This window comes from Populus euphratica, unplaced genomic scaffold, assembly GCF_000495115.2.
Source record: "Populus euphratica unplaced genomic scaffold, PopEup_1.0 scaffold3718.1, whole genome shotgun sequence".
Taxonomy (NCBI): Eukaryota; Viridiplantae; Streptophyta; class Magnoliopsida; order Malpighiales; family Salicaceae; genus Populus; species Populus euphratica.
In genome coordinates, this window is record NW_011503531.1 from 1 (window position 1) to 9,942 (window position 9,942).

Consider the following 9,942-nt stretch of genomic DNA (forward strand, 5'->3'; position numbering starts at 1 on the left):
AACTTTATAGAAAAAAAAAGTTTAAAAAATCCAATCTTCAATTAACTCAATGTTGAGAGATAAATTAAAATAAGAAATAATTAAAACAAAGACTTAAAAAGATCAAAGCCAACCCAGTCTAATCTTCAAAACTCCAGACATGGATCATGAGGTCGAATTACACCATAAAAGGCAAACCCGGAAAAATAATAATGTCAAATTCTCAACCAACCAAAATAATTAGGGATAAAATTAAAAAGTAAATTAAAAAAAAGATTTAAAAATAATAAGGATCAAATTTGTCATAAGAATATAAAATCAAATTATAAGTGATGAAATTAAAAAATAATTTCAATTAATAAAGGGATAAGAGAAAAAAAGAATGAAAACAAAACTTAATATAAAAATCAAATATCAATGGATAAAATTGAAAAAAAGATCAATAAAGGATTCAAGACCAAATATATTGCAATCAAAAGAATGAAGACTTAATTTGATTCAATGAACAAATGACCAAACTTCTTTGAATTTTTGCAATGCTGAATGCACTATTTGAGGAAGGGGAGAGAAAAGAGGGGGGAAGAAGAAATACATCGATGAAGTTCAACTGCTACTCATCTTGATGCATGCACCACACCACTATGATGGGGGTGGCGAGATGCATTGAATGCTACCCTGAAAGGCAACGTTTGAAGTTTCTATGGTGCCGCACGCACCACCTAAAAAAGCATTTAATATATATATATATTAAAAGATGAAAGCGCCCATGTATACAAAGCCAAGAAAGTTTAATTTTAAGGGCCATTTAAGTCATTGTACTGTGAGAAAAATTGAAAAATTAAAAAAGCCCCCATATTTTAAGGATCATTATAGACCCATAATAAGACCGCAAGACTTCATTTATTTATTCTTAAAACTTTTAACATGAATTATTCATATTAGAAATAATCACCTTTATACATCTGTATATGTATAAAAGGTTTTCTAAGAACTTCCTATATTTTCATCTTATTAATGATATATAAAGGATTTTTATCTCTCATTATTATCATAAGAAAAAAATAACTCACTAGTCCCTTCACTCTATCAAAACATCAAATTTTAGGAATTATAAATACCCCCTAAACCACCTAGATAAATGATTCACAATTTCTTTTCCCCAAGCATTCATACTTTAATTCATAGAGTATTTATCATATCAAAACAAGAACAAACATTTGTTCTTAGAATTTAAAGTTCTTTCTTTTATTTACTACAATCTCTTATTTAAAGTCACTAAATCTAACATTGAAGAGTCTCTAAACCCCACAAAGAAAAACTATTTTGCAAATATTGACACTTTTATCACCAATCATACATTTCTTAAGCTCTCGAGTCATATTGACATGAATATCTGATTAACCATTATTCAAACACCAAATAATTTTTTTTTTAGTATATCAAATAGTAATCATCATTAACCATAATGGTTTAGAGTCTCCGGTCTCCACTATCAAATGTTCTCATGAAAACTGATGCACATGTGCGGTGTCATGGCGATCGTCAACTCTCAAAAAATAATGTCTATAATGTAACTGACAAATATAGAGAGACAAGGAATTCTTGTCTCCTATCAGTAGAAAATTAGAATGGAAGTCGCCACCTAATATTCTGGTTACTAGGAACCCTAAATGGTTTCAGAGATGGGATATGGAGACTAGTTACGTAAAGGGAAGGTATTAACACCCCAACCACCTAAGGTAGGCTACATTGTTTTGTCTTATAAAAGCTAAGTTTTGGTTGTAGTGTCTAAACTTTGTCAATCTGTCTTTGGTTTAAGAAAAATCCTTCTCTATAAGGAGATCCTTATCTTATCAGGAAAAAACATAATTGTTTTATGTCGTTAATAAAAAAATATCTTTTTAATATCGGGAATATGCTTTACGTATAAATTTGTAATCCCTGATACTAAAACAAAACAAAATAATTTTTTTTTGTTTTTGTAATTTTGGCCAATGTTCTCTTAACTTTAATAAACTGGTTATTAAAGCCAACATGCATGCTAAAATATTATTTTTTAGTGTATAAAAAACACAATATGACTTTTTTAGCTTTGACACACCTAGCTGTATGCATAAAAATATTTTTTAAAAAATGTTTTTGTATGTTTGGAAGTTTTGAATAAAATCGAGTATTTTAATACCAGATTTGTATTTTTACGACATAAAAATACTGCCTGATATTACTCAAAATGACATAAAAACTACGCGGCAAAATTGCAAAATTCTACAACAAATATTTTGAATTTTTTTGTTTTCTTTTTAAAATGGGCCGAACCTGGCCCAAATATATGGGCTGGGCCAAACCTGACCCAACTAATTGGGTTGGGCTCAGCCCAGCCCATGTGAACAATGCCCTCCACTGTTCACATACTACATGAACAATGGTAAGGACGAAGGAACGAAGTAGAGAAAAACAAAAGGGGAGAAGGGCTGACATGCAGTGTTGCTGTCATTAGTAGAGCTGCTGGAGGCGACAAGCAACAGTGCTGGTGGTGGTGCTAGCGGTTCGTGGTGCTGCTCTTTCTTCTTCCTCTCTCCTTTGTTTTTCATTCTTTTCTCAGCTTTTTTTTTTTCAGTCTTCTCCCTCTCTTTTCTTCTCTCTCTTTTTTTCTCCTCTCTGCCCTCCTCTCTCCTGTCTTGTTTTTTTTCTTCTCCTCCCCTATTTTTATAGGCAAAAATAAGGTAGAGACATGGTTAGGGTGGCCACTATGCTACCGCCGCTTCACCACCTCTTCAACACGTGGAAAGTTTCTTTTTGGCAAGTGGGGTTAGTCAGCATCTTTTTAAAGGGAGAGATAACGGTAATAGAGGAAGAAGAATCTTCTTCTTGCCCTAGTTCACGTGTCCAGGGAAAGAAGAAGACCCACATGCCGTCAAAACGACATCGTTTCAGTCCCTTTTAATTGTTTTTATTTTTTTGTGAACAGTGTATGAAACGACGCCAAATGTATGTGCAAAATACAAATCAGTCCTCAATTGCAATTTTGATTGTAAAAATCAATTCAATTGCATCCCTGCTAAATTCAATCGTCGACCTTGAAGTTGACTGACTTTTCCACTTTGATCCTTGGTCTCAAATTAGTGCAATTTGACCTCAATTGAGTAATAAATTTCTAATTTCTTCAATTTGATCCCTGATTTGGTTTAATTATAGCCCTTCTATTTACGTGCATTTTTTATTTTGATCCTTGGTTTTAGATTTCTTCAATTAAGTCCCTTAAAAATTATAATTTAACTCTAGAACTTTAATTTCTTCTAATTAAAGCCCAAATTAATCAATTTTTCTTTCAATCAAACCTTCCATAAATTTAATTAAACCTTAAATAATATTTAATTAAGTCCATAAACATCTAATTTTTTACTTTTCTTCCTCAAATTGAATTTTCTTTGTCATCAGGGCTATACTTAGTTAACAAAATACCATCAAATTTTAATCTTTGTATTTTTAAACCTCCTAAATTAATTTTTAACCATTTTTAGGGTGCTTTGGCATCCTTTTTTCACTGTTATATTTTTTGATAATATGTTTTGATTTTTTGATTTTTTTCTTTTCACTCGGGGACCCAAAAATAGGTTATGACAAAAACAATGGGTCCTCACCATGTTAAATGAGCATCCACTCATAAATAAGATAGAATAGGAGACTAGGAGTAAAGAACACCTTATATGAGGTTTATATACATGCTTCATTTTCTTCTAACCTTGCAAGTTGCAAATACTAGTCTTAAAAACCCATCAAATTTGTCTAAAATTGTTGGCTAATGTCCATTATTAATCTGTCATTAATTATTCAATATACTAAAAGGGTTGAGTGCCCCTCTTATTGTTTACCTAGACATAAATTATTATGGATTGAAACAATATAATGACATAGTTGTCTTTACCAAAAAACTTGTTAAGCATGCACTCAGGGTGAGATTGTCTTTTTCATGGGATGTATTTGATATTGAAAGAATGACTGAAGATAAAATGGTCAGTTCAGATTTTGTTGGGGCACAGTAAAGCTGTCAGCCCCATACATTAAGGCATAGTATGACTGCCAAACACTTGACACTTAGGTCAGGCATGGCTGTCATTTCCTAGGCACCCGGGTCAAGCAAAGCAGCCAAACCCCAAGTGCTCGGGTCAGGTATGGTAGCCAGACCTAGGGCTCTAGGGTTTAGCGTTCGGACCCAACGCTCTTGAATTCGACGTTGCAGCCAGCCCAAGGCTTTTGGGTCGGGACTTGTAGACCAATCCAAGGCTCTTGGGTTTAATATTATAGTTAGACCCACTTAAACTTAGGTCAAACATGTTTAATATTATTAGTTATATTATAAATATCATTATTTTTATTATAAATAATATTATTTTTACTTGTGGACTTCCTATTTGACAATGATCCTTTTCCTATTAAAATGTAACAACTTGTTTTGGAAATTTTCTAGTTCTACAAGGATTTTTAATGGGTTACAACATAAGTTTCGAGTGTAGAAAGATTCATTAATATTCCAAAATCTATTTTTTACAAGAATTTTTTTCCATCCTAGCAACACAAGGGAAAAATGGCTGGTGGTATTTAATGATATATTAATTTCTAGCATCATAAGCATCATTCTAGGTTATAAATAAGCCATATATGATACTTGTATTATTTGATTTCTTCTTCTCTTCTCACAATAACATAGAAGATTAACTTATATGTTTTATTTTTATTATTTCAATTATAGCTCAAGTCTTGTTTGGACTTAATTAATACTTTGTTTTTAACTAGGATGCAAGGCTTGTTTGCAGGGTTTGAGCTTATTAGTATATGTTTTGGATCAGTTTTGTAAGTGGGCTATTTCAGCTCATAAGAGTAGATCCATTTGGGTTAATGTTTCAGAATTACTTAACTTTTGTAAGCCTAAGTTTTGGCAACCTTTGATAAATAACTCTTTTAAACTTTTTAGTTTAATGTGTAAGAGACATTCTTACATTCTTTGGTTTTTAAATGAATTGAATTGAACTTATCAAAGATTAACTGACTTCATGACATCATTCAACTTCATTATAATAGTATTGGTGTCTTGAGATAGGTTTTTATTGTGTCACACTCCTATCAGACTTTTTTTGGCTTTTTAAGATTAGATCTGAATCTTGGTTACGGGTTGCATGACCCCATAATCACGAGGTTCGCATCACACTCCCTATATAAGATAACTTAATGATCTTAAGTCTAAGGGTCACTTACATAACTATCATATGCGAGCTTTTCCATAAACATATATGATCTATTTATATGAAATTAACTTGCGAATCAGTTTGACGTGCATGTCTTTTGACAAATGCTTGCATATTAGTTCTAGATATCCCTTAAACCTCAATTTATAAGAGCAGCTACTTCCTTTTATAAAGAAATGAATATAATATGCATTAATCTTAACCGCTCTAATTAATATCTAGTCTTAATGAAATATTAATCAGGAATAGTTAGGAATAATGTTTTGATGCAATAGAAATCTTAAAATTATGAAAACTTTATAATTTTTTATGAAAAACATTTTTGTTCCCCGAACTTTATCTTTACTTTAGATTTATTGATCAAATATTAAATTTATTAATCAAATATAATTGAATATTAAAGATAAATAAAGTTTTTATTTAATTAACATATTTTACATGAATAAAATTTGTATTATGTGTAAGTAACTGATTGGTTACAGAACTTATTTACTAATATTAACATCATTTTATTTATTAAAAAAATAAAATCTATATAATTTTGAGTTTGAATATATTTCTATAACTTATCTATAGTAGGGGTGAGTGTACGTTCAAATACTTTGGTGTTGACCAAAACTCCAAAACAAACTGATAATATTTTTAATAAAAAGAATTTAACCCAAAAACCAAATAAAAGAAGAAAATCAATTGATTTGGTTTAGGTTTTATATTTTTAAAAGTTGAATAAGTCTAATTTAATTTAAGAGTATTTAGATGGGTTATTTTTTGCAATGAGCTCTCAGTTTTTAAAAGTTTTTGTTTGATTTTTTTTTCTTCTAAAATCTGAAACAAAAGCAAACCAATTCTAAAGTTTTGACAAAATATTCCGAGTAATTCAATTGATTTGCCCAACCATAGTCTATTGCATGAAAATGTTATTTCACAGTGTGTGATTATCTTATAATTATTATTAAAATCCTTATTCTAGAATTTGTTAGGAGTAACTGGAATCACCCAAAATGTAAATTTTCTTGGTAGAGCACATGTTCGTGGTTTTTGGAGCATGCCGAACATTGTGTTACCCAGAACACGTGCCTTTTTATCAGTTCATTGATTGTAACATAGAGGTATTTAACTTCCTTTTTAATTGAAGATTTTAGTAACAACTGGCTTACAAGTTAGCGAAGAAATTGAAGATTCATAGATGTCATGGGTACGTGGTGTTGCTCATCGATGGAATAATCGTTGCTGATTTATCCAATCAGCAACAAATAAGTAGCATAGGATATGGAATCATGATATTTCTTTACAGTAGTTTGATGATTCCATTTTCACAGATTTCAAGCAAATCACATAGTAGTATTGCTTTCATGGATAACTTGATGATGAGAAGTCCTTTCTCATGGTTAATGATTTTGCTAATTAACATCCGCGAGATCTGTGTTCTAATAGAAAGCTTAGCAGCAAAATGAAAAGGGGCACTCGAAAAAAAATACAATTTTCATGAAATAATTTTTGCCCATCTGAAATGGGTTTTATTTAGGATCATAGGATGTGTATATTTATGCGAGCTGCTAAAAGTGTAACATTTCAAATATTCAGCTCTTAGTTAGCCAAGCTCTTCTATTTTCCATACTTGGCCTTGTAGTCTGTCCAAAGCTGATCAACTTTCTTCCCGAGCAGATCAACAAAGTACTGAGCACTATAACCAGTCTTCATTTTCTTGTTAAGTTCAGCAACAAACCCATTTCTAAGACCATTACAGTAGTCCAGAAACTTAGCTGTAACATCATAACCTTGATCCCACCTGTCACCTTGCCCTGCTTGCACCCAATGGCCAGGTGCATAATTAGCCTTCAACCTTACAAAATCAGCAATCCCTTCAATTAGTCCTCCTGGTGTTTGTCCATTACCATTCCATTGCCATATGTGTGCCATTTCATGGTAAAGCACCCCAGTGATTTCTCTTCTGACATCACCTGAATAGTTTCCTATATAATCGTTGCTAACATGGATTTCATTGCTGCTTGCATAGGCAACACCACCCATGACATCTACGAATAAGTTGACTGTTTGAACATTTTTTCTGCCGGCGGCATTAGATTGCTTGAAGGTTCTCCATATGAAATCTGTAGCAGATGCGAGTGTTTTCTTGCTGTAATCGACCCCTATGTCCCTGGTGAATCGGGCTCCACCAGCGGTTGCACTGGCTCTGTTGGTGACAGTGTAGTCCACTGCGGAAACCGTGTTGATTGCGAGGAGTACTAGCAAAGAGAGGACACAAACATGGTGAAACATGGTCAAGAAAGTGGAAGTGAAACAGGTTTCTTATGGTTGTGTTTGATTTGCATAAGATATTTGCTGGTTTATGTAGATAGTTGGGATGCCCCAAGTGGTGATGCCTTAATGTAGGAAGTTGGATGTGGTGCCAGACAAGTCAACAATAAAATAAAGAAGGCAAGTGGCCCAATTGAACTCGTAACTTGAATGTGGTCACGAGGATCGACCGAACTATATAGCATACACTAGACAGGTTTTCAGTACGTTGCGAGCAGATTTTTTTTACATAAAAAAGATATTAAAATAATGTAAATATTTTTTTAAAAAAAATAATATTATGGTTTAATAAACACAATTAATTTAGTAATATAATTGAAAATAAGATATTGACAAGAAATAAAAAAAACCCACCAATAATTCAATACAAAAAATAAACTCTTGTTAATATTATAAAAATATATCTTTATAATATTTATAAAAAGTCTTAATGATCTTATCTGCTAACAAAATAAAAATTAAATAAGAATGAAATAATTTTATAGAAATAAAAATAAAAAAATCTAAATCTCAATTCCTAACAAATAAAATATCAAATGAAGAAATTGAAAAGAAACCCAGTCTAATCCTCAAAACTCGTGACAGGAATCATGAGGCTGGATTAAACCATAAAAAACAAACCCAAAAAAATAACAACATCAAATTCCCTACTAACCAAAATAATTAGGAAAAAAATTAAAAAATAAATTAAACAAAATAAAGATTTGAAAAGAGTGAAGACCAAATTTGTCATAAGAAAATGAAATCAAATTATAAAAGAAAAAATTGAAAAACAATTTCAATTAATAAAAGGAAAAGAAAAAAAATAAACAATCAAAAGAATAAGGACCAAACTTGATATAACAATCAAATGTTAATGGATAAAATTTAAAAAAAAAATCAATAAAGGATTCAAGACCAAATATATTACAATAAAAAAACATAAAGACCTAATGACCAAACTTCTTTGATTTTTTACAACGCTCAATGTGCTATTTGAGGAAGGGGGGAGAAAAGAGGGGGGAGAATTAGAAATAAATCGCTAGAGCTCAACCACCGCACTTTTGGATGCATGCACCACACCACGATGATGGGGGCGGTGAGACCCATCGAAAACTACCCCGATAGCAACATTTAAAGTCTCCATGGCACTGCACACACCATCTAAATGGTGTAGGTGGTGTCAATTTTTTTATTTAAATTATATTTTATATATATTAAAAGATCTAATTATTTTTTACCATGCATGATACTTACAAAAAATCCAGAATGAAATGATAAAAATGCTTATGTATGCAAAGCCAAGAAAGTTTAATTTTAAAGGGCATTGAAGTCATTATAAAAAAAATCCCATGATATGAGGATCATTATAGACCCATATTAGGGCTACAAAGTTTTATTTATTCAGTCCTGAAATTTTTAACATGAATTGTTCATGTTAGAAATAATTACATCTCTATATCTATAAGTGTTTAAAATGTCTCTCAATGACCTATCATATTTTTATCTTTTATTAATATTATTAAGAAAAAATAACTCAATAATCCCTTCACTTCATTCACTTCATTAAAACATTAAATTTCAGAGATTATAAATACTCCTTGAACCATTTAAATAAATAATTCATAATTTTTTTCCTCCAAGCATTTATACTTTAATTCCAAAGTATTAATATTATCAAAACAATTACAATATTTTATTTAAAATCACTAAATTTAATATTATAAAGTCTGAATAAAAAAAAACTGTATTACAGATGTTAGGATTACTACCACTAATTATATGTTTTCTAAACTCTAAAAAAATAATCTAAACAATCGATTAAATACTATCTAAACATTAAATAATATTAATTCTTAGTATATCAATTTTTTTTAAAAAAAAATCATCATTAACCACAATGGTTGAGAGTCTCCGGTCTCCACTATCAAATATCCTCATGAAAACAATGGGTCCTCACCACGTTAAATGAGCAACCAATATCAGTCACTCTTATACGAGGTCCATATATTCGCTTCATTTTGTTATGGCCTTGCAACTTGCAAATACCAATCTTAAAAACCCACCAAATTTGTCTAAAATTGCTGGCTAATGTCCATTATTAATCTGGTATTAATCCCTACTATTTCTAGAAGGCAAGAAGACAAATGTGACTTGTATTGTTGTAATTGGATAATAACAAATTTATTAAAAGAGATGGTGAATTCTCTGTAGCTATAAACACTTCATTATTTATTAAAATAATGGAGTGATGTATATGATATTGATTAAAAAAATAATTATTTTTTATTTAGGAATGATTTGGTTTTTGTACACGGTTTATTTATCATCATTGATTTTAAATATTATTTCACCAAAAAAAATCATATTATTTTCTCATTTATCTACATTTTACATGCTGATTGCGTATTTTTATAGAAAA

General features: G+C 30.7%; 1 protein-coding gene across 1 annotated transcript; it reads right to left on the minus strand.

The window, feature by feature from the left end:
- Window positions 1–6,690: 6,690 nt before the first annotated feature.
- Window positions 6,691–7,591, minus strand: LOC105119849 (uncharacterized). The gene has a single exon (XM_011018044.1). The coding sequence runs from the start codon at window positions 7,500–7,502 to the stop codon at window positions 6,828–6,830; it is 675 nt and encodes a 224-aa protein (XP_011016346.1). The 5' UTR covers window positions 7,503–7,591; the 3' UTR covers window positions 6,691–6,827.
- Window positions 7,592–9,942: the final 2,351 nt, after the last annotated feature.

Bases quoted from the DNA above. Each gene is read 5' to 3' on its own strand.
- LOC105119849 (XM_011018044.1), bottom strand. From the start codon at position 7,502: ATGTTTCACCATGTTTGTGTCCTCTCTTTGCTAGTACTCCTCGCAATC.